This window comes from Mangifera indica, chromosome 15 (genome assembly GCF_011075055.1).
Source record: "Mangifera indica cultivar Alphonso chromosome 15, CATAS_Mindica_2.1, whole genome shotgun sequence".
Classification (NCBI taxonomy): Eukaryota; Viridiplantae; Streptophyta; class Magnoliopsida; order Sapindales; family Anacardiaceae; genus Mangifera; species Mangifera indica.
The window spans coordinates 3,635,330-3,662,750 of NC_058151.1; the positions used below are offsets into that span (position 1 = coordinate 3,635,330).

General features: G+C 30.4%; 2 protein-coding genes across 3 annotated transcripts; both read left to right on the forward strand.

The window, feature by feature from the left end:
* Positions 1-4,756: 4,756 nt before the first annotated feature.
* Positions 4,757-11,197, forward strand: LOC123197764 (ceramide kinase-like). Of its 2 annotated transcripts, none has more exons than XM_044612142.1 (12): positions 4,757-5,229; positions 5,823-5,987; positions 6,077-6,244; positions 6,362-6,454; positions 7,246-7,338; positions 7,821-8,046; positions 8,320-8,404; positions 8,854-9,003; positions 9,694-9,795; positions 9,935-10,294; positions 10,686-10,752; positions 10,828-11,197. In XM_044612142.1, the coding sequence occupies exons 1-12, from the start codon at positions 5,059-5,061 to the stop codon at positions 10,963-10,965; spliced, it is 1,818 nt and encodes a 605-aa protein (XP_044468077.1). In that variant the 5' UTR covers positions 4,757-5,058; the 3' UTR covers positions 10,966-11,197. The 2 variants fall into 2 exon arrangements, with proteins under 2 accessions (XP_044468077.1, XP_044468078.1); XM_044612143.1 differs by having other exon boundaries at positions 4,758-5,229; positions 6,100-6,244.
* Positions 11,198-11,918: 721 nt separating this feature from the next.
* LOC123197768 (derlin-1-like) lies at positions 11,919-14,113 on the forward strand. Its single transcript, XM_044612147.1, has 7 exons — positions 11,919-12,223; positions 12,339-12,474; positions 12,572-12,645; positions 12,761-12,854; positions 12,972-13,100; positions 13,185-13,345; positions 13,731-14,113. The coding sequence occupies exons 1-7, from the start codon at positions 12,207-12,209 to the stop codon at positions 13,963-13,965; spliced, it is 846 nt and encodes a 281-aa protein (XP_044468082.1). The 5' UTR covers positions 11,919-12,206; the 3' UTR covers positions 13,966-14,113.
* Positions 14,114-27,421: the final 13,308 nt, after the last annotated feature.

Here is a 27,421-nt window from a genome sequence, read left to right on the forward strand (position 1 = left end):
TTAGGTCATGCACTTTTCTTTTGTCGTCTCAAATTCGATATCCTAATAAAAAGATTATCAGGAGTGTTTGTGTGTACATACATATATATATAAAAAAGCCAAAATACTTGTTCCTATCCAAAGTTTAATGTGTTTTTGAAATCCCACATGTGAAGATTTAAAAACTTAAACATTCACTCTTCTGTTTAAATTTTTAGTTAGAGTTAAAAGTAAAATCGTTATTTAATAAAAAAATATTTAAAAAACTAAAATTTTATCATATTTTTTTTTAGTTTAAAAATCTTACAATTTTTCTTATTCAAAGTTTGAAAAACAATAATTTTCAATTTTCTCCCTTGAAGTTTGTTTCTCTTTCTCTGGTAAATAGAGATGGTAATAGGTCGGGCCAGGCTTAAGACTCATACAGCAAGGGGCCTTTGGGCTGACTGACATATTTTTGAAAGCTCAAAGCTTGACCCATATATAAATGGGCCCAGCCAGCTTCGGCTTAGCCCATTAAATTATGGGTCGGGCTGGGCTCATATAGTGATGGGCCTTTGAACCGGGTTAACCTATATATTTTTGAAGGCCCAAATGCCTATATATAAAAGGGCGGCCATTTAAATAATTTTTTAATTTTAATTTAAGGCCTGGCCTATTTAAATAATTTTTTAATTTTAATTAAAATTTTTAAATATAAATTATTTTTCAATTATTAAAATCGAAAACAATACCTCGAATATTTTATTTATAATTTCTCATTTGTGATGAAAGAATATTATAATTACATGATAAAAAATATTATAAGTTTATAATATAACACAAATAAATTAATTTACATATGATATAAATTATAAATATAAATAAAATATATATACTGTATCATTTATCTACTCATTTTTAACATCCAAATCTTTGAATTTTTTTGATATTGAACCCATTTATAATATTTTGTAGTGATAAAATTGAAATGAAAATAAAATTATAAATACAAAAAATTATTATTTGATAATTCAGATAATTTTTGAAAGAGAGTTAATGAGAGAAAATGAGATTGATATTATAATTAAAAAAGTTAAAATTGAGAGAAATTGAAATTGATAAAGAGTTTGATTGATTTATATATAGAAAAACAAATAAATAAAAAAATTATATATATATTTGTGTTTCTGCCACACAAAGGCAGAAGCCAACTGCTTCTGCTTTGGCAGAAGGGTTTTTTTTTTTAATTTTTGTTTTTTTCTTAGTAGTAATGGGCTGGGTCGAGCGGAACTATGGGCATAATATTAAAATTTATATCCTGACCTGAAAGACTTATGGACTAGACCCGATATGTTACAATATCGGATTGGGCTTTATCTTGTTGGGTTGTAAATTTGTGCTTCGGGTTGGGCCTCTATTTGGCCCAACCCAATTGACGTGTCTACTAGTAACGATCTTCTTTCCGATCTCAGTTGTAGGGGTGTTCAAAACCGGTTAACAAAATCGCTTTGCCAATTTTTTGAACCAAACCGAATTTTCGATTTGAAAAAAATTATGAACCGAAACCAAATCGATTTAAAGTTGAACCGATTTTGAACTGAACCGAAAATACCAATTAACCAAATTGAAATTTCGGTTAACTGATTTTTGAACCGAATTTCAAAAAATTATCATATTTTATTATTTTTTGAAAATATATTCAATATTCTATTAATATTTTATTCAATTTTTTAAAAATCGGTTTGGTTCGGTTAATTGGTTTTGAAAATTAGACAAACCAGTAACCAAACCAAAAATTCGGTTTATATATATTTTTGAACCAGTATCCAAACCGATTTTTCGAATAACCTATTTTTTGGTTTAGTTTTTTGTTTAAAAATCGATTCGATTCGGTTACCGAATAATTTTGAACACCTCTGCTCAATTGGCCTTCTAAGATCTCTTTTTTCCCCTTGGTTTGTCTCTCTCCCTTTCCTTGGTTGAATTTTGAAAATCCATTTAAAAAAAGTCTATTTTCATCTTTTAAATTTGAAAAGTTAATTTCCTCACTTATATATTAAATTTATTAATGAAATGTGTTATATTTTTTTATAAAATTTATTAAAAGCCAAAAATATTTTTTATTTTTACTAAAATTTGGTAACAATTTGATCTAAAAATTTGATACTGCAAAATTTGATTATGCTAGCGGTGGTAATAACTAACGACCATATAAATAGGCCTCTTAAAAATGACCAAAATTAAAGAATGTATACAAAATTAATGAATTCTTGATGGCACATACAAAATTGTTGGAAATCTCGTCAAACTTCGGTACGCACAATTTTTTTTTACTACACAAATTTATCACGTGCATTTTTAATTATGAAAAATGAATTTAAAGTTTGCATATATATAAACAATTTTATCAAAGTAGAATATTTTTGGCTTTTCAACTTCAGATTTGGGCCGATCGGTGTTCCAGAGAAGGGAAGAGAGACTGTCGAACTATGGTGGTGTATTGGGAAAGCTTCGTCGTTGACGATGACATCGGATTTGATGTTGGGGATTGAAAACTAAACCTTAGGGGTATGCTATTTTTTAAAACTTAACTTAAGAGAAAATAATTAGTTTTTAAGGGTTAGAGGGAGAAAAAGAGATAAAATTTTAAAAGGTTAGAGTTTCATTAATTTTAATCGTTCATAGGATAGGTAAATGAGATTTTCAAAGTTAATGGGAGGAACTTTGAGATAATAACATACTTTGGGTGGGACTTTATCCTTTGGCCTAAACAATTTTATCAAAGTAGAATATATTGGTCACAACGTGTAACCCCTAAAATGTTGATCAATCTTTATACTCCCCGTCCCTTTAATTTGCATGTCTATTTGGGCGCGAATATAGCTACTCTGGAGACACGCCTACTCTTAAACATTGTAATTTCATTTTTGGCCTCTATCCTACAAATTCATGGTTCAATTGTGCAGCCTTACTAAAGACTTGTCGGATTTTACCCGTGACCTCGGAAGAAAATTTTGGTCATATAGATATGCCAATGGTGAATATCATGGTTAGACATGCCCATTGATATCTATTTGACATTGAAATTAAAGACACTGTGCTGTAACATAGTTTTGTTAATCTGTATGTGAAACATTTTGTTTTAGTCTAAATATTTTGTATTCTACTCACACTAAATGAAAATAAAAGTGCCTAGAATGGTCTTTTCAAGGATGGTTGGATGCCATATTATGGGAAATCCCTATAAACCTGGTAAATGTATGTAAAGGAGAGAATGAAATCAATAAAAACAAATAGGGTTGATTGGTTTTCAATGGACAAGAGGGTGAGAGAGATATTCAGGAGAGAGAGAGAGATTGGGTATAGGCTATCGTCGAAAGACGAAAAAGGTGGCCAAAAATTAAACTTTAATAGAAAAAAAATATAACTTTTTAAACTTTTAGATAAAGACTTTCTATATTTTAATAGTCAGTATATAAAACGCACATGCTAAGATATGGATAAAGATTATTTTTAAGAACCTTTCAATATAGAGTTTTTGGGTTTGACTACTTTGGAGTAGAATTAAATTGAAGTAAAACCACAAAACTATTTGAACTTAGATCAAATTTATAATAGTCAGTTTAAATTCAAATTTAGTTTGTTCGAACTAATTAATAATAATACTGAAGAAAGTGAATTTGTCGTAAAAGTAAAATTGTTAGATAAAAAGAAAGAGTTATTGATGAAACGAGTATTGATGTCAAATCAAGCTTGAATATTACAAACTCATTGACTCAAACTTGCCTCGTACAAGTTGGAAAGGTGAACTTGAGCCAAACAAGTTAAATCCATCCCTATTTTTGACTCTCACTTTATAATATATTCCTTTACTTCCACTATAAGCAATCACATTGATCTAATTATATTTAAAAATTATATAGATTTATCGTATCTTTTAAGTTGAAAAGAAAAGAATTTGAGATTTTTCTGGAACATTTAGTTGAACTAAAGGGTTGTTTATCCCAAAAAGGCCAAAGGACTATATCCCACCCAAGTTTTAATGTCTTCCTTATATTATACCTTTCAAATTTTAAAAATTTAAAGTCTTACTCATATGTTAATTGTTATTAAATTTTTTTATTATAAACAAGGACAAAATTATTATTTTATTAATAATATTAAAAAATTATAAAATTCATTAAATTTTCTCACATAGATTTTAAAAACTAACAATTTTGCTTTCACTTAAAATTTTCTAACTTTTAAAAGTAATATTTTTCCCTCCAAACTTAAGAGTTATTTTCTTCCATTCTCTAGCCACCAATGATGACAACACACCCACCCATTTAACTTTGGCGACGAAGAAACTCAAATCTCTTTGTCTCAGCGAAGAGATTTCAGATCTCTTTGTCACTCTTTGTCAGTGAAAAAGAGATCTCCAAATTTTTTCGTTACTAGCCAATTGTTTAGAATGGAGTGGAAAGATCATCGATGTCAGAGGTGATGGGCAGAATGATGAAAAAGAAACCTAAGATTTAAAAGAAAAATGTGATACTTCAAAATTAAAAAATTTTAAGTAAAAATAAACTGTTAATTTTTAAAACTAAAAAATAAAAATTTTATATTTATAATATTATTAATAAAATATCAATTTTATTTTTACCTTTAATAAAAAATTTAGTAATAATTGATTCATAAGTAAAATTATATATTTTTCAAACTTCACTGATATAATCTTTAGAACCCATTAAAATTTGGGTGGGAAACAGTCCTTTAGCCTCCCAAAACATAAGTAGCTTTTGCGTTCTAGATATTTTAATTCACACTTCTTTGTACAAAGAAAAGACGAGATTGTTAGTTGGTTCATGGTTGTATTGTTTTTCTCTTCTTTTCTTTTGCCGGGATTTATTTATTTATCTATTTTAATAGCTCAAAGAGAAGATTCTTCATTTCAAATGAAATGAGTTTTCAAATGTTTATGTTTGACAAAAACCCAGTTGAAATTCCTATTGGGTAATGTGGAAATAAATCGCTTCATCATTACTCTTGAATTCCAGCTGATAGTTCTTTCTTCGAAGTTATTTTTTTATTTAAATCTTCTTTTTTCTTCTGTCGATGGAAAGAAGCGAAGATGATACCATCTTGGAAGAGGAATTAGCTGTTGATGAAGATGATTGTGAAGCACCCATTTTGAATTCAAAAGTTTTCTTGGATCATGTTGGAGAAGTACTTCTGACTCATAATTCAGATGGCTTGTCCTGGGAACCCCTTACTTCCTTTGATAATGTAACTTTTCTTTCTCTTTTTTCCTTTATTTTTTAAATTTAAAATATATATCTCATAAATTTGTATTAATTTATATTAACTTTTCATGTTGTATAGTTTGTATGAGTTGGAAAATCGTTAAATTCGGTTGGGATCATTTGAATGCAATAAAGATAGATTGTTGTTGAAGGATTTTATGAGTTTTGATGCAATTTAGAGAGTTGAATTTAGTAAATAATGTGGGAAGATCTTGAAAGCATTTTTTTTTTTTAAGTTTGGACTTTGCTGTTTTCTCAAAGTTCATGTACAAGCTCTATCTCAAGTTTTGAATTGTTGAAATACATTTGTTCTTGGATATTAGGTTCTGCATGGTGGTCTAGTTGATGTCAATCCCATTTTTCATTTTGGAAATGTTATTATTTATTGTTATAGACCATTTACCCGAGTAGCCTGCACAATTTTTCTTTTTCTTTTGCCTTTGAGGAGCATATATTTATGTTACTTGGGCGTAAGTTCAAGGGATGTTAAGATAAATTTTCTTACTATTTAGTACTGAGGTTGATGAGTAGTTTAACTTTCAATCTGTGGTGGCTCACTTTTATTTGCTGGAACAGGATGGATCATCATACTTGAGAACTAAACTTAGTGCTAAACTTCCTAGTGAAATCAAAATTTCTGATGTCTATGCTGTTGAGTTAATCAACTATGGTTCAATTCATAAAGTAAGTCATCCAAATGCAGGAAATATATTGTTGGGACGTGAGACTCTTGATTCTAAGGTTTGATCTCATTCTAATCCTTATTTATAAGCTTTTATTCTCTTATGGTTATTATATTTATTGATGGCATATTGTATATTCTAATTCAGATGTTCCGCTTTATGGTGCATAGTTTTCGAAAGTCAAAAACACAGCCAAATGTTTGGGTCTTGGCTGTGTACACCTTTGGTCACAAGGATCTGCCAACATGTGAGATGTGGGTGAATAGACTTAGTGCTTCTTTGAGTTTAGAAGTGGGAAGACCAAAGAATCTTCTGGTATGTACTGTTCTTGATCAAAGATAATTTGTTTTGCTTGCATATATTCATTTTTACTTGATAAAATGAATTGAAATCAGTAGTAAAGTTGTCTCCAGAATTTTTTCTGATTGACAGGTTTTTGTTAATCCAATGAGTGGGAAGACCAATGCCGGTAGAACCTGGGAAACTGTGGCTCCTATATTTGCACGTGCTAAAATTGAGGCAAAGGTAATTCCAAAGCATACCTAATAATTATGTGGATGTTTCTCAAGTCATGGCATTACAATATTCTGTTAGCTCGTATATAAATTTAGATTAACCATGTCAGTAATTGACATTAAAGCTCCTTTCTCTTTTGCTATCTAATCATGATGTAATGCATTTTGGCGTCTGTATGTTGTCTAAGTCTCCTTTTTGTGAGCTTATGGTTATATTATTACTTGGGAAAGTGTTCAAATTGGACTGTGTGGTCTTCAATTCAAAATTTTGAAATCATTTCAACCATTTTTAGTGTCTCTATAATATGTAGATTCAGAATATTCAAATAGTTTACAATTTATTAGTGATTAACCTCTGAGAGCTTAGACAGTATATTATGCAATGAAACCTCAAATATTTGTGGCCACTCAGATTTACCAACAATCCCAAAAAAAAAAAAAAAAATGGAATTTTCATCAGAAAAAATTTTTTGGCGATAGTGTTATTGTATGGTACTGCCTTATTTATTTGTGATTATAATTTTGAATGGTACTTTTCAACTGTACTATTTATAGCTGTGGGCTAAACTTGGCATGACAGATGAAAAAATTACCAGAGCTTGCTTGCTAGGCAAAGATTAATGTGATATGTAGTCTTCATTGCTTGTATGATATGACATAGTATATTTTCTGTCAAAATCTGTTTAATTTTTCATGGGGATGAAGATTTCTCTGGTCATGAGCACAACTTTCAGTACTAAATGAATGTAATTAGGACAATTGTATTGTGTGTCTACATTAATTGTTTGCTTTCTCCATCAGGTGGTTGTTACGGAGAGAGCAGGACATGCGTTTGATGTGATGACATCTACTACAAACAAGGAGTTTAACTCATATGATGGTGTTATAGCTGTTGTAAGTCATGATCCCTTCACGAACATATATTACATACTTAGTGTCCTAGTAGTGGCATGGAATAAACTGTGATTACCTGTTTTTCATGAGAGATTTCCTTATCCTAATGCTTATTATTGTTTACATGAATTTTTTCATATGTTAACTATTTGTTTGTGCATTATCCCCCAGCACACTATGAAGTTTTAATACTATAAAGCCCAAGTGAACAACTAGTGGAATTTTGAAGTCATGGGGTTAACAAAAAGTTTAATCTGTATCAATTTTAGATCAAACTTTTTCTAAGTGATAATGTAGCTGTGACCTGTTCCTGGCATTGTTTTCGGTTGTTCCCTGGTGATGGTTTCCTTTGTAATTGGGTTTATATGTATGTGTGTTGATTTTTTATATTGATCCATTTCCCTAATTTACTAAGTTCCAAGCATATTTCTCAGTATTTTTTGGTCTTTCTAATTATTGGTTGGTTGTTGATTTCATTGCAGGGTGGAGATGGTTTCTTCAATGAAATCCTTAATGGGTATCTTTCTTCAAGATATAAAGCTCCTTATCCACCAGCCCCAACAGATTTCGCTCATTCTGTTGGGAGTGATGATTGTTCTTTAGTTCACAATCCTGACAAAAGAGTTGTTGAGGCTTCTGATCCGAATGATGACCAGTATCCTCGTCTGCCAAGTTCACAACATTATGGGTCAGGATCATCAAATTTCCGTTAAGTATTGTGTAATCTACTTAGTTTTAAGTTTTATTTTTGTTGGCATGGGTGCTTATCTGATATATATTAGAATAGAGGGACTGCAATCGGTTCTTCAAACCTACTTAGACATCCTTATTTTTTACAAATTAAACTAAATTTAGTTCGTGAGTGTAGATGTGTATTGTGGCTTTTTATCTTCTCTTTTATTGATCTTTTTTGTTCAATTATCTGTTTCTGTGCTCCTGATATCTTACGATTGCCTTTTTGTTGATTCAATCACTGAACAGTTCAAGATGCTGAGTTTCCTCACCACAATGAATGGTTTAGGTTTGGAATCATTCCTGCTGGTTCAACTGATGCTATAGCGATGTGGTATTTTCTTGTTCAATTTGCTTCTTTTTGAGGCATGACTGTTTTTCATACTGTCTTATATGGAACTTGGGCTGTGGACTTTGTGTGAACATATTTTTCTCATTTATTTTATTGTTAGATTTAGTTGAGCTCCTCTGAGCTTTAGTGAATCTTTAAAAAACCTCCATTAATGCACATAAGATTGTAATTAATCTTGTTTATGTCATTTGCATGCCAATAACAAGGTGCATTTGTTATCACGGGCATGCTTGTTGAACATTAACTTTCAAATTACTCTTTCCTTTTCATGGTTAACATGTTCTTTTGTTTTTCTATGGCCTTTGTTAGATCTTAAATATATATTGACAGTAACCGTCCATGGAACTGTTTTAAAGCTACTTTTCCACAATCTCATATCATAACATTTCCTGGTTTTTATGAATGGAACACTGTATTGCTCTCTTCTGCAGCACCACTGGAGCTCGAGATCCTGTAACATCTGCACTTCACATTATCCTGGGAAAAAGGGTGTGTCTTGATATAGCTCAAATTGTGAGTTGGAGAGAAACAGCTACATCAAAGGTTGAGCCTCGTGTACGATATGCGGCTTCCTTTGCTGGGTAGTTTTTTATTGTTATTAATGCGTAGTTATAGATATTTTATGAGTGTTCTGCTGTCTGATTTTCTTTAAGGCATTATACTTAATCTAGGGCGCCAATAGGCCTGCAAATAGCCAACTCCTAGGAGGAAGGTTTTAGTTTATGTTTCCATTTACTTTATTTACACATATACTTGAATAACAAAATTTTAGGGGAATTTAAAAGAAAAAACAAAAAGAAAGAAAGAAAGAACTTTCTAATTTATGCATGCACCAAAATATTTGTTGAAATTATGTGAAGGGCATATTTGCCTTGCTGCAAGAAGCTGTCATAATAGCTTTCATTTTTTTCAGCAATGCACTGTGTCTATTGTCAGGCATTAGTTTATGATTCCCTTGTGATTTGATTACTGTATCTAGTACTCGAGTCTGAACCTGAAATTTTATTTCTTGTTTGTATATAATTTAATTAACTTATTCAGCTTCTTTCTTTACTGTTGTATAAGTTACTGAAGTACATTTTCCAGTACTTAATGATTGCACCATAGAGTTTGATCCCTCTACTTGTACTGCAAGCTCTGCTTTCTCCATCTTTGTAATTACTTATGCCATCCATTTCCTCCTTTCCTGTTATTAACCTTATCTGTTGAAATCATATTCAAGAAAAATGATATGCTTCCTCTTCTGAATTCATCTGCTTCATGTTTATCAGATATGGATTTTATGGAGATGTGATCACTGAGAGTGAAAAATATCGCTGGATGGGCCCTAAGCGATATGATTATGCGGGAACTAAAGTATTTATGAGACACAGGTATGCTCCTAGTGAATCTGTATTTCTTAATGAGTCACTACAGCTAAAGAACCAGTTATCTTATTGCTATGTGTTTTTTAGGTCTTCCTTTAAATAGCTCATTTTCAAGTTCTCATGATTTTTTCTTTTTTCCTTTTAGGTCATATGAAGCTGAGGTAGCTTACCTTGATGTTGAATCGGGAAAGACACATGCAGTCCCTGATAGGGGCCGTCGATTTGGTAGATTACAAACTTCAAGGAGTCGAAGTAAATCTGAGAGAGTGATTTGTCGTACGAATTGCAACATCTGCAACAAAAAGTCAAGTCATTCAATGCCTTACTCCTGTCCTAAAGAAACAAGATGGTTGCGATCCAAAGGACGTTTTCTTAGTGTTGGTGCTGCCATAATCTCAAACCGTAATGAAAGAGCACCTGATGGTTTGGTGGTTGATGCACACCTTTCAGATGGCCTATTGCATCTGATATTGATTAAAGACTGTCCTCATGCATTATATTTATGGTAAAATTAAGCCTTTCTCTTTCTAGCCTTACATTTAACTTTATTATAAACTCTTGGATTCCTTCTTCAAATGCCATTTTCTATTTTTTAATATATTAGGGGTGTTTTTACTTTTATTAATGATATTAGAGTTGTTTCTGAAGTAGTAATCAGTGACCTGCAAATCTTAGGAAGTCTTTTGCATACCTGGATAAGAAATAATTGTTGAACCGTTGTGCTATGTCTCCTGGATATTATAATGATGTCACAGACTCTGTTTTAAGATTTAAAAACTTCATCCATCTACTGGTATAAATAATTCAGTTTCCCAAAGTTTCTCTTCTTGTGTCACGGTAATCTGGCATTAATTTCTTGTCAATTTTCTGAATATTATGACGAATGATGCCTACAGGCACTTGACTGAGCTTGCGAGGAAAGGTGGAAACCCCCTTAACTTTGAGTTCGTGGAACACCACAAGGTACAATTTCTTAAAATCTTTTATGTTTCTTGTTCTTCCAGAATAACCATGATCTAATTCCTATATTTTGTACAGACTCCAGCTTTCACATTTACTTCTTCTGGAAATGATAGTGTCTGGAATATAGACGGCGAGCTCTTTCGAGCACACCAACTCTCTGCTCAAGTATTCCAAGGCCTTATTAGCTTATTTGCATCCGGTCCCGAAGTTTAGTAGACAACCATCTATGAGTCTCTGCAAAGAATCTCAAACCTATGAACAACACTCAGCTAATTTCAATTGATTTAGTATTTGTAACATATCCAAACTGAGAGGCTACTGAAAATTGGCCTTATTTTAAGTGGTCTTGAGTTTCAGCCACTCTGTGTCGTTGGCTAGAAGGGTTAAGATTGTTTAGGATTATCCTGCCTCAAAAATAAACAATAAGAAAAATAGAATTGGTAAAGTTTTGTGTTGTCTCTGTTGGCATCAATGTGAAGATTGATTTTCTATTTGGGAAATTGCTGTTAGCAAGCCTTAAAACTTTGAGGTGTTAGTGGATCAGATCATGCTGATCTCAATGCGGTCTATGTGTTGGGTTGTGAGATAAAGCCCACCATTTGGTGGATCTTTGTGCCAGGTCGGCTTGGCAAAAACACATGGCCTGTGGCCACTTATTGGGATGGCTTATGTGTTTTTGTAGGTCAGTTTACTATACTATAATTTTTAATTGATTTTTTAAAAATATAATTTTCAATATTTTTAGTCAGTTGTGATGGGTCGGTTCACGAGTCTGGACGCTGTCTGCTTTTTTCTGTATGGGGCCAACACGGGCTGTGCCAAAAGTACAGGCCCAGCCCTTGACACTTCTACTTAAGGTTCTGGAAGTCCCAGATTTTGCTCCGGAAAGTTGTTATTGTACAAATAGCTATATTCTATAGTATTTGCTTATTGAAAGTTTCGAATTCAATCTAAATTTAAACACAATTCAGTTCAATTTTAAATGTAATTCAATTCAATCGTACTGTTTCGGCTGTGTGAATGAGTCAAGCTCCTAAAATTACTCACAGATGTATAAGAAACTTACAATTATTTATAGGACAAATGATATTATTTTAATCAACAAGATTTTCAGTTTGAATAAAGCTAAAGTAAATTAGAATAAGAGAGACTTAAAGGATACGTCGGATTGAATTTTCAAACACTCTGTTGACTTGGTTCCATCCCGGAGGGGTCTACACGGTGCTTGGAATTGACTAGGTGAAAATTCCGAGAATGGAGATGATTTGCATGAATTTGTAACATCAATTCACAGTTGGGTTTACAGTGACTATCATGGAAAGACTCATCGCCCAAAGTCTTCACTTGACTTCTGTGAAATAGCAACAACCCCCACCTTTTCATCTTTGGAATAGTCAATGCCACAACCCCAAAAAAACAGCCTTCTCCTTCAACACTAACTCAGAGTTCTTGCAATGTCTACACCAGCAGAGTAATATATCAGATGCTCCATCAAAATTATCATAATCTTTGCCTATTTTATTTGCTGCCATGAGTATCTATTTAAAGCTGTGATTGATTCACTACTTTGCTCAAACTGTTTGCAGATATTATAACTCTCTGCCACCAGTGAGCAAGGCTTATGGAGTGCTCTGTTTAATGGCCACGGCTGCTCAACGTTTACAACTTTATGATGCTTGGAACATAGCTCTCACATATGAAGATGTTTTCAGACGTTTTCAGGTTATTGAATGAATTCCATTTGTATTTGCAAAATATTGATTCATCAAAGCTTAAGTATAGTTGATATCTCACAAAATAAAATTTGCTGGTGGTGCAGATTTGGAGGCTTGTTACCAATTTCTTCTTTCTTGGACCATTTTCATTCCCTTTCGCAATTCGTCTCATCATAATGTAAGAAACTTACTCTTTTCACCAATTATTGTAACCCTTTCTGTACAGAAACTGCAGATTCAAGGGTGTCTGATTTGTTTTATCAGACACCTAATACTTGAGATAAATTTTGTAGAGCAAAATATGGTGTTTCCTTAGAAAGAGGGCCTTTCGACAAGAGGACTGCAGACTTCCTATGGATGTTAATCTTTGGAGCAATCTCACTCCTGGTTAGTAAAGATATACATTATAATTCTTCTTATTATTACATCAACTACTTCACCAAAGAGAAAAAAAGTCCATCTTTCAGGCTCTCATCTGCAGTTAATATGTGAAATGGTATTTAGGTGCAGGCTGTTGTTCCATTTCTATGGACTCCTTTCATGGGACCTTCCTTGGTGTTTATGATTGTGTATATTTGGGCCCGTGAGTTCCCAAATGCACGAATCAACATATATGGAGTTGTGTCATTGAAGGTACAGTCTCTTACTAGTGTTGATGCCTGTTCGGCCCTAGGTGATTTAAGACTTTCAATTGAAACGATGCATGTAACTTGACAGGGGTTCTATCTTCCATGGGCAATGCTTGCACTGGATTTGATATTTGGGGATTCACTGCTGCCGAGTTTTCTTGGTATGGTCGCAGGCCATCTTTATTACTTCCTCACGGTTCTTCATCCTCTTGCCGGTGGAAAATACATATTCAAGACTCCTCTCTGGGTGTATCCTTTTCTGGGTTTATTTGCTTTTTACTTCTGGTCTTGAATCTTTTAGAATCGTAGATATAAGAAATGAGATTTGGATCCCATATTAGAAAGTATGAGCTTATGATATGGGGGATTTATATGGCTTTGACTCTTCAATCAATAACTAACTTTTGAAATATGGTTTCCTAAGATTTATATCAAACTCACCACCACGTCTCCTAATTGCAGTCTTACAGTGCAGTTGGTGGCGTCGGTATTGTACTGTTAGCCCTGTTAGCCTAGGGCTAACAGAGAATTAACATATAACTAGTCTGTTTGAGTGTTAGGGTTATGGAACATGGTGGCATGTTAAAATACAAGTGCAAACTTAATAAAGTGATCTTTAACGGTTATATTTAAGTCACAAACTGGTTTCATATTGGGGCAAGGGGGTCCAAATAAACTCCCCGGTGCAACGCAATCCACATGCCGGAGTTACATTCCGAGGAAGAAGCTACCGTCTGAATGGAAACCGATCAAGTTCAAGCAGCAGCCCTGCCCCAGAGCAGCAGCCACAGCCACAGCAACTGAATGCCAATGCAGCCGCAGATGGGGTTGCCTTCCGCGGAAGAAGTCATCGCCTTGACGGCCGTTAATTAGCTAGATTTGTTTGCACTATATGAAAACCAACTACATGTTTGCATCATCAAATCAACTCTATCTGTAACCATAGAAATCTATTGCAACTCTAAAGGTTTTTAATTTATGAATGAGAGATGAACTTCGAAAATATTATTAATTTAACCGATGAACTTGATTTTTTCAGTCTGATTTTGAAGATATCCCAAAATATATTTTCATTATATCAAAATTTTATAAAAAGGTGTAATCTGTATACATAGTTATCAGTATTTTACAATACACAATACATATTTTATGATACTATATAATATAATACAGATAGAAAACGATATGTATTATGTGATATATTATAATTAATACGATATAATAGACGTATTGTATGATACTATATATACATCCTACGATATAATACTTATTAATGATATAGATTGATATATTTTTTAGATAAAATAATTATATAATACGGGTATATATGAGAAATTTCTAATTTTTATAGGTATTTATTATATTTTTTAAAATAATAATGTATAGATTATATTTTTTATTATTTTATTTTTAAAAATTATATTGTATAATACTTATATATAGTACATAAAATTAAATTTTTGATACAGATTTTGACTAGCATAATCGTAGAAACGTAGATAACTGGTGAATTGAGGAGCTCTAGACAATTGGTGATGACAATGAAGCTGCTAAAATCAGAATACAGAATGGCATTATATCAGGTTAAATTACTGAGTCAGACATAATAAATAAAAAATAATATTATATGTATTTATTTTAAATATATAAATAAATAAATATTTTTATGTGTTATCATATAATTAATTTTTTTATTATTAATTTAAAATTATCAAATTATATATTTATATATTAATTTATGTATTTAAAATAAATATATATTATTTTAATTGATAAATAAATAGTTATGTCGGTAGCATGTAGTAACTAAATATATTATCTACATTCAAGATGATTCAAAAGGCAGGTAGAGTCTTGTCCAAAAATAGTGAAAAAAATTTGTCTTAACGTTACATAATTTGTTTAACTTCATTTTTTGGGGTATTAATTAAAATACTATTTTTTTTTATATATGTAATCACTTTTTTAATTATATAAATATAGTTATTTTTTAAATTAATTTTACTTTTAAAAGAAAAAAATTATGAGATTTGGAGTTGATTAGATGCACTAGTCGGATGGGTTGCATGTTAACCAAACATTCATTCAATTAATTTTTAAAAATAAATTGATTAACTAATTAATTTTTTAAAAATAAATTGATCGACTAATTAATTTTTTAAAAATAAATTAGTAGATTAGATACTTGGTCAGTCATCTAATCTCAAATCCCATAATCATTTTCTTTTAAAAGTAAAATCAACTTAAAAATAATTATATTTATATAATAAATTTTTTTTTATATATATATAAAAGATTAAAAAAATAGCTATTTAGACCAATATTGGTCATTTTTTCCTTCATTTACTTTTACAAGGTAACATTTCATTTTTATTTTTTATTTTTTTGGGATAGCACGATCAATAATCTCTTTAGAGATTTAATGTACAAGTATATGGATGTATCTAGTCAATGGTCAAATTCTCTTGCTCTATTAAAAACATGTGTACAAAATGAATGAATGATACTTTTTGTTCTCGTATCATTACTAACAAAATATTTTTAAAAAATTCAATAAGATAATATTAGAAGTAGGATTCTGAATAATGAATCTAATCACTTTAAAAACCTTAAAGTATTTCTTATTGTTTGTGTGGAATGAGACATATAATTTAATGTATTTCTTGTTAGTGGATTTTCACCATCAATAATTTGATATATTAGAAGGGTTTGCAAAAAGCCCTCTTAAGTAGTTTTATAACAAATACTTATTTTTTTCAGTTTCAATCGAAGCACTCTTCCCATGACTACTTATATAAGAAAAGAAAATTCAAAGAATACCCAAGTGATTAAATTACTAATATCGATTAGGGTGTTTATTTTGTAAAATAACCTGAATCTATTGTTGAGAATAAATCTGCATCAATTGTTGGAACAAAGCTAGTAGCGTTTGATGTGAAGGCATAGTGGAATGATACCATTTCACTTGTTATTACAAAATATTTTTATTGGACTATCTTGCTTCTATTGTAAGAACTCAAGTATCCCTCTCAACCATACAGCTTGAGTAGTACTATTTGTTGCTGCCACATACTCTATCTCAGTTATTGATAAAACCACAACCTGCTACTTTTTAGAAGACCATGAAAACACACTAGACTCTAAATAAAAAGTATAATATGAAGTACTCCTCATTTCAATCATATTTCCAACCCAATCATTGTCTATATAACCAACAAGACCACTACTATCAGCATATGAATAAAAAATACCATCAGATTGCGTACCTTGGATATATCTCAAATCCTTTTAGCTGTTTGTAAGTGTGATTGGCTGGATACTCCATAAATCTACTAGTCAATCCAAAACTAAAAGTAATATCTCAATATCTTTAGATATATCTCAACATCATATGAATAAAAAATATCATTAGATTGCGTACCTTAGATATATTTCTATATCTTTTTAGTTGTTTGTAAGTGTAACTAGCATGAACACTTTATAAATCTATTGATTAATCAAACACTAAAAGTAATGTCAGGCCTCGTGGAAATCAAGTATTTGAGACTCCTCACCAATCTCCTGAAGTAAGATGTGTCAACAAAATCACCAGTCTCATCTTTTGTCAACTTCAATTTTTCTTCAACTGAGGTCATATTGGTTTTGCAATATCCATTCTAAACCTCTTCAAAATATCACTAGCATATTTTTTCTACGAAATAAATATTCCACTATCCCGCTGAGAAACTTCAATTCCAAGAAAATAAGACATCAATCCCAAATTTGTCATCTCTAAATAACTAATCATGACTTCCCTGAATTCATAAATTAATTTATTATTGTTGCCAGTAAATATAAAATCATCCACATATAAGCATACAATAAGAATATCTCCTCCATAATTAAATTTAATATATAAAGTATGTTCAAATGGGCATTTTAGAAAACCATTCTCAGCAAAGTATGAATCAATACGAGTTTACTAAATAGGAGCTTGCCTCAACCCATACAATGCCTTTTTTCAACCGATAAACTTATTTTCTTGGCGTTTTCTAACATAACTTGCAGGTTGCTCAAAATACATTTCTTCTTCAAGTACACCATTCAAAAAAGTAGACTTTATATCCATTTGATAAATTTTTTAATAATTATTAGTAGCAAGCGAAACAATCATTCGAATAGTATCAAGTCTAGAAATAAGTGCAAAAACTTCAAAATAATCTATACTTGTCTTCTGTTTATAACTTTTAACAACCAACTTGGCCTTAAAGCATCCACCTCTCTAGTTGGTTTAAATTTGGTCTTGTACACTCACTTGACTCCAATTGGCTTCTTTTCAATTGGTAGAGTGGTTAACTCCCATGTGTCATTCTTCTCAATGGCATGAATTTCCTCATCCATTGCACGAATCCAGTGGTCATCTTTTACAACATCCTCAAAAGTGACAGGATCACAATACGTAAATAATGCAAAAGTCACAATATCCTCATTAGATAAATCATTATAATTACCAACAATATAATCTTGCAAGCGGGCTGGTAACTGGCATTGTCTTTGTGGGTGACTAGATGACTTCACAAGACAAGTCCGCATAGTAGAAGATGAAGGATCTCTAGTTGGTTTCATAAATTGTTCTTTCTGTTGACTATAAAACTCTCATCTACAACATATGAAGGCTTATACGACGGTTGTGGTGATGCCTCTGGCTTTTTACTTGTCCAATGTCAAACACGTTGTGTATAAAAAATGACATCTTTGCTAACAATCACCTTCCCTATATTCGGATTAAACAACTTCTACCCTTTTGTCTCATGACTGTAACCAACAAAAGCACATTTTTCTGCCTTATCATCAACTTCTTCTTGCGAGCATCTGGAACAGTGCATAGGCAAGACAACCAAATACCTTTAAATGAGAAGTATTTGGCTTCTTACCTGACCAAACATGTTGTGGTGTTTTCTTATAATTGCATCTCGTAGGACACCTGTTCAAAACATAAACCCAAAACCCTTTAGGTATATTTTCGGACTACATCATGGACCTCACCATGTCCATCACAGTTCTATTTTTTCTCTCAACCATACCATTTTGCTAAGAAGTATATCTAGCTGTCAACTGATGTTTAATTCCATTTTTTTTCAAAAAAATCATTACAAGCAATAAATTCAGTGCCTCTATCAGTTCTCAAAATTTTAATTGAGTGCCCACTTTGCTTCTTCACATAGTATTTAAAACAGTAAATCATATATATATATATATATATATATATATATATATATATATATATATATATTAAATATTATAGGTTTAACCATAGTTTATCAAAATATTTAAATGATTAATTTAATAATATAATTTATAAAACAAATAATAGAAAATTGCACGATCATGGATGTGTCTTTTTACCTGATTGATTGTAGAAAATCGCATCTCCAAATAATGTAATTTAGTATAATTTCTTGAAATATTTCCAACGGAAGGTCTTTATGTAAAAAAACAAAAAAGAATTCCTATTAGGAAACTCCCAAACAAAACTTTGATTAAATTAAAAATGATTAATTAAATACATAACTAATGCACATTGGTTGTTTAAATTGACCCTTCAGTCCTCATCATTTATTGTATTGACACGCTATCTGTAACTACACATTAACTTAACTTATTAAGATAATTCATAAATTAATCTAGGATATTCAACTTTGAGCCTTCTTTTTGAATAGGCTGGCTATGTAAATATTTAATACAATCAAATTATGCATGCATATTTTAAAATATATAATTAAATATATACAAAATATATTATTATATAATTAAATAATTTTAATTAAAGATAAAATAACTTTCAGTCACATAATAATATATTTTTTTAATCAATAAAACTATGTCTAAAAAATAATATATATAAAAAAAAATTCAATTATGTTATATATATATATATATATATATATATTTTTTTTACTATATGTATGAAATTATGTAAAAACAAAGTAATCAAGGAACCATCAAAAGAAACTGCTAAAATATTGAGAATGAACTCAATAAAGTGAAATAAATGAATAAAAAATTGTGTATAAAAGACAAAATGGATATTTTATTATTTAGTTGGTGATAATTCCATATAAATGGCATTTTCTTCTCTTAGAATGATTATCTTTTGAATCAATGCAGCCCTCTATAATTACATGCAAATAATAAGATCCACCATGCTATCGACTCAATTTGTAATATAAACATAGCACAAAAGAGGAAAAAAGTCCAAAAAAAAAAAAAAAAAAACAGTAAAAATAGAATTTTGGAAGATTGTTTTATTGGGGAAGTGAAACTCCCAAGTAAATAACTGTTTTAAGGTTATTTTTATATATAAATTAAAAGTTTAATTTTAAAATATTATTATAATTAAAAATTTAATTTTAAAAAATATCATTTTATAACAAAAAAATTTTATTTGAATTAGAATAATTTTTTTTAGATAAATTAATTATTTTGAATAAGATAAAATTTTAGTCTAGTGATAGACTCTATAATTTTCCAATCAAATAAATAGGTAAATAAGTTAAACTAAAAGATAAATATAAAATCATAATAAGTTAATTTATTATGATTTTGTTTTTAGATTTTACAAATCAATATGTGTTTTACAGACTATTTAATTAATTTTATCTTAACATTCATAAACAATATAAGATGTAGATTTATGTTCATTGACATTCATTTAAAAGGAAAGAAAAGACACTTTTAGACAGCTATGGTGAAGGGTTTTGTTTGGTGGGGTATGTATTTTCATTTTTCAATTTTTGATAACGATTTAGAACCAACCAAGGCTTATTTCTACATGGCTTTCGGGTCCTATATATGGGTTTTGTCTTAAGTTCTTGTTGGCTTTATCTTCATCTTCATTTTCATTCTTTTGTTATTGTTTATAAATTGATTGAGTTGATACACAAAAGTCCTTCCTGCTGTGGAAGATTTTTACTTGTTCCAGCTGGGTCACATATATAGCATTAAATTTTGATGGAAGGTCTTCAAATTATATTAATGTTCTTCTTTAGCTGTGCAAGAAGTCTATTGATTTCACTTTGGAAAATTTTGGGTTACAATTGTGATTTTTCAAATGTTAAAATAAAATATTTTGTTTATAGAGCTTGGTTGAAATAGTCATGTTAATCGAACGAGAGCCACTCTCAATTACTCATGCATATAAGAAAAATAATGTTATATATACCTATTTATATATATAAATAAATATATATAATATTTTATTATATAATTAAATATTATTTTATTATTAATATATATATATATATCTATTTATATAATTAAAAAAATCCTATAATTTTATTAATTATGACAAATAAAATTGTTTTCTATTATAATATTTATTAATTAACTTAGTATTAGAATTAGGACCCACTTTCATGTCCTTCCAAAATGTCGCATTGTTGAAGAATATTTTATAAAAATAAGTTAAATGAACACAGAAAAAACAGGGGTATTAATTAAAATAGCAAGCGGATTCCCGTCTAAACCTTTTTCGGCAACAAATACTTTGTTTTACCTTTCTAAGCAAATCATCTTTTTCTTTTCAAAAATATCCCTAATCTAATTTTTCAAATTCAACGCGTGACTTTCCCCGATTAATTGATTCCTACCACGAAAATCATTAATATTAGATTAAGATTAAATTATTTGAAATAAATAAAATTTATGAATTAAAAAAGGGATTAATATTTAAAAAATAATTTATTTTTATATATCAAAAATAATGGATATATAAAAAATGATAAGTTTTCTTTAAATTATTTGTAATGAAAAATATATAAAAATTTTATTTTTATAAAATAATTGAAGTGAATTTGGACATTTATAAAATAATCTATTTTATAAAATAATTTATTAAATAATATATATTTATAATATAATATATTTTTATAGAATAGATTATATTTTATTTTTACAAAAACAGGTTGCAGTGAATTTGGCAAGGGGTGCGTGGATTTGGTAAGGGGTGCGGGTGCGTGCGTTCGGGTGCGTGTGCGCTGGTGCATGCAGGCGGGTGCGCGCGCGCTGGTGTGTGCGTGTGGGCGCGCGCGCTCTGGTGCGTGCGTGCGGGCGTGCGCACTCTAGTGCGTGCGTACGACAATTGGTGAAGGGGTGCGGGTGCGTGCGTTCGGGTGCGCGCGCGCTAGTGCGTGCGTGCGTGTAGTCGCCCTAGCGTTGGTGCGTGCGTGCGGGCGCGCGCGCTCTGGTGCGTGCATGCGGGCGCGCGCGCTCTAGTGCGTGCATGCGGCAATTGGTGAAGGGGTGCGACAATTTGGCAAGGGGTGCGGGTGCGTGCGCCGCGCGTGCCCGCACAAACATCGCCAGTGCTAGGCCGCCCACACGCACGCACCAGTGCTAGGGCGACCGCACCCGAACGCACGCACCCGCACCCCTTGCCAAATTGCCGCACCCCTTCACCAATTGCCGCACGCACGCACTAGAGCGCGCGCGCCCGCCCGCGCGCACCAGCGCGCGCGCACCCCTTGCCAAAGTGTCGCACCCCTTACCAAATCCACGCACCCCTTGCCAAATTCACTGCAACCTGTTTTTGTAAAAATAAAATATAATCTATTCTATAAAAATAGATTATATTATAAATATATATTATTTAATAGATTATTTTATAAATATCCAAATTCACTTCAATTATTTTATAAAAATAAAATTTTTATATATTTTTCATTACAAATAATTTAAAGAAAACTTATCATTTTTTATATATCCATTATTTTTTATATATAAAAATAATTATTTTTTAAATATTAATCTCTTTTTTAATTTATAAATTTTATTTATTTCAGATAATTTAAGCTTAATCTAATATTAATGATTTTCGTGTTAGGAATCAATTAATCGAGGAAAGTCACGCGTTGAATTTGAAAAATTAGATTAGAGATATTTTCGGAAAGAAAAAGATGATTTGCTTAGAAAGGTAAAACAGAGTATTTGTTGCCGAAAAAGGTTTAGGTGGGAATCCGCTTGCCTATTTTAATTAATATCCCGAAAAAACAAGATATACTTTTTACTATTATCTCATAAATATTATTTAGAGTTACCTTTTTAATTTATAAAATAATAAGCTATTTTCTAATGTAATTGTTTTTAATTTATTATTTTGTAAGCGATCCTTTGCCAATTTAAATATGTACCAATTGATTTTAATTTTTAATATTGATACCCTTTTATTCTTACCATATTATTCAAAAATTACTTTTATGCTATATATATATATATGGAATTATGTAACCAAAAAAAAAAAAAAAGTAATCTTGGAAACATCAAGAGAAACTGCTTAAATATTGAGAATTGACTCAATAAAGTGAAATAAATGAATAAAAAATTGTGTTAGGAAGTAATTAATATTGCTTAGTTATTCTACCATAGCACTATGATTTCAATTATTTGGCAATATTAAAAGACAAAATTGATATCTTATTATTTAGTTGGTGATAATTCCATATAAATGGCATTGTCTTCTCTTAGAATGATTATCTTTTGAATCAAATGCTGCTCACTATAATTACATTCAAATAATAAGATCCACCATGCTATGCTATTGACTAAATTTATAATATAAACAAAACACAAAAGGAGAAAAAAGTCAAAAACAAAAAGGTAAAAATAGAATATTGGAAGATAGTTTTTTTTTTTGGACAACAAAAAAAATCTTATATGAATCAAATTGTCTCTTTAAAATGGATCAAACTATAACAAATAGATGAAACTTTAGAGTAAATAATCGATCTCATGATCATTATATTATATAAATTAAGAGTTTAATTTTCAAATATCACTGTAATCAAAAGTTTAATCTTCAAGGATATATTTTTTTTTTGGTAACGAAAATTCTCACTTAGATCAAATTGTTCTTTTAAGTATGAATTAATCATACTAAATAAAACAAACCTTAAATCTAGTAATTGATCTTATAATTATTGAATTATATAAATTAAAATTTTAATATACCATAAAAAAATCTTAAATTTATTTTTTTATATATAAAATCTCTTTTTCTTATCATTTATTATATTATTTCAAATTTGTTCGGAGGGTGGTTTCACTTGTAATATAAAATGTAAAATTGTAAATTAGTTAAAATGTCCCCAAACAGTCAACAAAATAGCCATTTGGCCGCGTGCCGAGATGGATGTTACGGCACATTCAGTGCTACATTGACCTTTTCTGTACGTGTTTCTCGCCATGCACAAAAGCTAAATCCTCGTAACTTTGTCTTGTCATTTTCGAAGACAAAAGCACTTCCTAATTTTCTTAAGGATTTATTTGGTGCGGTTTATTCAAATAAACCTTCCAATTAATTAATAAAATAAGGATTTATTAAGGTACAAGCTTTTGAAATTAGAGACTGCTGAGGTTGATATTATTAAAAAAAAATAAACAAAGTTTTTATGGAAAAATCGATCACAATTTCCCGCAAAGTTGACATTGAAAATTATAGTATTTGTATACGCTCATTACATATTTTCAGTATCATAAAACAAAACAAAATTTTTTAAAAGAACTTTTTAAAATAGGTAAATAAGTTAAACTAAAAGATATCAAATATGTAGGTTAAGTTTTTTTACCTGTTTAGTGATCGATGAATAAGTAATAAAGATGTTTACAAGAAAAACAAATCTAGGAGGCAAAACCTTTTAATTTTTAATTCATTATATAGAACCATCACAGAACAATTAAAAAAAAATTATGTAACCCTAGCCACAAAGTTTACATTAAAAAAAAGAAACCAACCAATTAAAACTAACTTAAGGATTATAATTATGTGAAAATAGGCCTATAAAAACAAATTAAAGACACTAATAAAAATTGGTTTAATTCTCACATTTTTTCATGTTTAATTTATTTCTAAAATATTTATTTTTTATAATTTGTTTGGGATTATTATTGCAATTTTTTCCACCAAAAGCGTTTTATAAAACTTTTACTAAAGTTTCAAATATTTTAATTTTTCTTAAATTTTATAATAGTGTAACATCCCTCCTCAGAAGTACTATCCACTGAAGAATAAATGTTACAAATTAATATCTGAAGCATCTATTTTTTTTATTTTTTAAAATACTTTAAAAACTACTTTGAACTCAACTCATTACTGAAAGTATTTATAAATTATTCAAAACAAACTGAAAATCTGGAAGCAAACAAAAGATGTATATACTCATATAAAAACTCATCTGGAAGTATCTGAAAATATGAAGTAATCTTATACAACTGTACAATCATCTAAAAAAGGTCAAAAGTCAACAAAAACATATGACTGTATGCATGTAATATAAACCAGAGATAACCTGCTCTAGTCGGATCTATCTTCGTGACCTGACCCTGCCTCGCAGTTACCTCAATTACCTGTACCTGCAATCATGAAAGGAAAGAAAGTGAGAGATAAAAACACTTAGTAAGGGGAAAGAATTAAGTAAACTATCTTTTTTCCTGTTCTAACTCACTCTCAAGACTCAACCTCACATCATAACCTCCATAAGAAATCGAGGGGATAATCTAGTTCATTCTTTACTATTTGGGTCATACTTTGTCCCATCTGGTGTCTATTTGATACTTTTTGGAAGCTGACTATAGAGATTTGACACTTTTCTAAGCTCGATTTCTCTTTCTTTCTCTCACTACACCTTTTTTGAATCTGAATTGAGCTCTACTACGAGCATGCTCTACTGCGAGCGGACCCTACTAGGGGTCTATGTCCTACTACGGACATGCCCTACTACAGGCGGTGTAGTGTAAAGTGCCCCCTCATAGTTCATAGCATGCATGCGAGCCTTATACCTTACTAATTTTGCTTCCATCTAAATCTATTCATAACTCACCAGACCATACTCTTGGGACGACCCCTAAATCTTAAGCCCCAAATTCATTTTCTTGCTTTTCTTATTCTTTTTTTTTTTCTCTTATTTCTTTCATTTCCTTTCCTTTCCTTTCTTTTCTTTCTTTCTTCCTTTCCTTTTTCTCCTCCTTTTCTTTCTTTCTTTCTTTCCAAAAACTGTGAAATACTGTTCACAAACCTGTTCATTTGACGAGATAACTTTTTTTTTCGTACAATTTAACAGTCTAAATAGTTTCTAATTCATACAAGCTATATATTGTTGAAACGAGGATTCAAAGAGCTTTACAACAAGTTATAATAGCACTCATAATTCATTAGATAAGACAGTCAAAACATGAGATGAAATTAGTGGCAAAAAACTGTCTTCTCTGTTTATTAGGTAAAACAGTCCTTGTGGTTCATATAATATTTAATAGTCCAAAGGACCTCTAATTCATACATGTTATATATCATTGGAAAAAAGATTCAAAGAGTTTTCCAACAAGCTATAATAACACTTATGATTCATCATATAAGGTAGCACAAAACGTGGGATGAAGTAAGTGGCAAAAAACTGTCTTTACTATTTATTTGGTAAGACAGGTTTTTTGTTCATGCTATTTAATAGTCCAAACGGTCTCTAATTCATACAAGCTATATATCACTGAAAAGAGAATTCAAAGATCATTCCAACAAGATATAATAGTACTCATAATTCATTAGATAAGACAGTCAAAACGTGGGACGAATTCAGTGGTAAAACTATAAATATTATCTAACTCTCTGCCATCAACAAAATCACACACATAGATACCCCAAATGACAAAACAACATTTCTCAACTTCAAAATCATCATTTATAACATAGATCCAAGGAACCAAAAGCCTAAAACATGCAACATATCAAGGATGATACCCCTTATCTTGTTTCAAACTAATCTTTGCAAGTTGGTTTCCTTTTCCTTGACTTGCTTCCTTTATCACCAAAATCACTTTAAATCAACACCAAAACACACTAACATATTCATATAACATGTATCAAATATATATATAATCATAGGTAAAGGAAAAAGGAGATCTTTTGGTTACCAAGGTTTCCAAAGTGCTTCTTTGTTTTCTTTTCTTATTTTGTCTTCCAAAAGCCCTTCAGTTCCTTTATTTATCTTCGCAAAACAAAGGAAAATAGCATGAGAAATGGTGGTTGCTGGAATGGACGAGAAGATGATGGAAAAGCCTTGAAGTTTCTTTGTTTTGTCTTTTTTCCCTTTATATACATCTTTATCTCTTTTCCTTTTTGTATTTCTATATATATATAGTTATTTATACATATATATATATATATATATATATATATATATATATATATATATATATATATATATACACACATGTATATACATGTATATATTGTTATTTATACATATATATATATATATATGTATAAATAACAATATATATATAGAAATACAAAAAGGAAAAGAGATAAAGATGTATATAAAGGGAAAAAAGACAAAACAAAGAAACTTCAAGGCTTTTCCATCATCTTCTCGTCCATTCCAGCAACCACCATTTCTCATGCTATTTTCCTTTGTTTTGCGAAGATAAATAAAGGAACTGAAGGGCTTTTGGAAGACAAAATATATATATATAATTGGAAATATCTCAAAACAAGGTCAAAAGACATAAATGCCCCTGAAACGTACCTGAGGGTATTACAAATAGTTTGTGATATTTGCACAATTTAATTTTTTTTTCTAAAGTTTAGCATATAAGAAGACCGTTTTATCCTTTGTCGATTGAAGCAATATAGATTGAATAGGGTGTTCTTGATACTTTGCGATAATTGGTAGGTACGCATCAATTATTAAAAGGCTAAAAGACTTCTTCCAACCCCAGGTTTGACGTAATTCAAATACTCACCAACTTTAAAAAACTTAAGTCCCACTTATAAGTTAAATTCTATTAAAATTTTTAGTTATGATTAAGAGTAAAATCATCATTTTAATAATAATATTAAAAAAGGCCAAAGGACTATTTTCCACCTAAGTTTTAGTCTAATATAAAAAACATACCCGCGATAGTTGAAAAATCCAAATACCCGCCTATGAGTTAACATCTGTTAAAAATTTTCTTTTAGAGGAAAGGTAAAATTGTTTTTTTATCGCTAAACCTTAAAACTCTAAAACTTTATATCATTTTCTCCCATTTGTTTGGAAAAATAACATTTTTTTCTATGATTAGGTTTCAAAATTTGACATTTTTCCCCTTTTTTAAATTTCTTGACAAACAACGGTGGCTTTCTCCCTCCAACTCTTTCTCTCTGTTCGAAGCCCTTTCCCTCTGGTTGGGTTTCATTTGGATAACGAAGACGTCCTCCAAACGACGATGCATCCAAACTAAGGGTAGACACTAGAGACGACAAACCCTTGGTCTGGATACATTGTTGTCATCTAGACAATGACGATTCATTTGGATGAC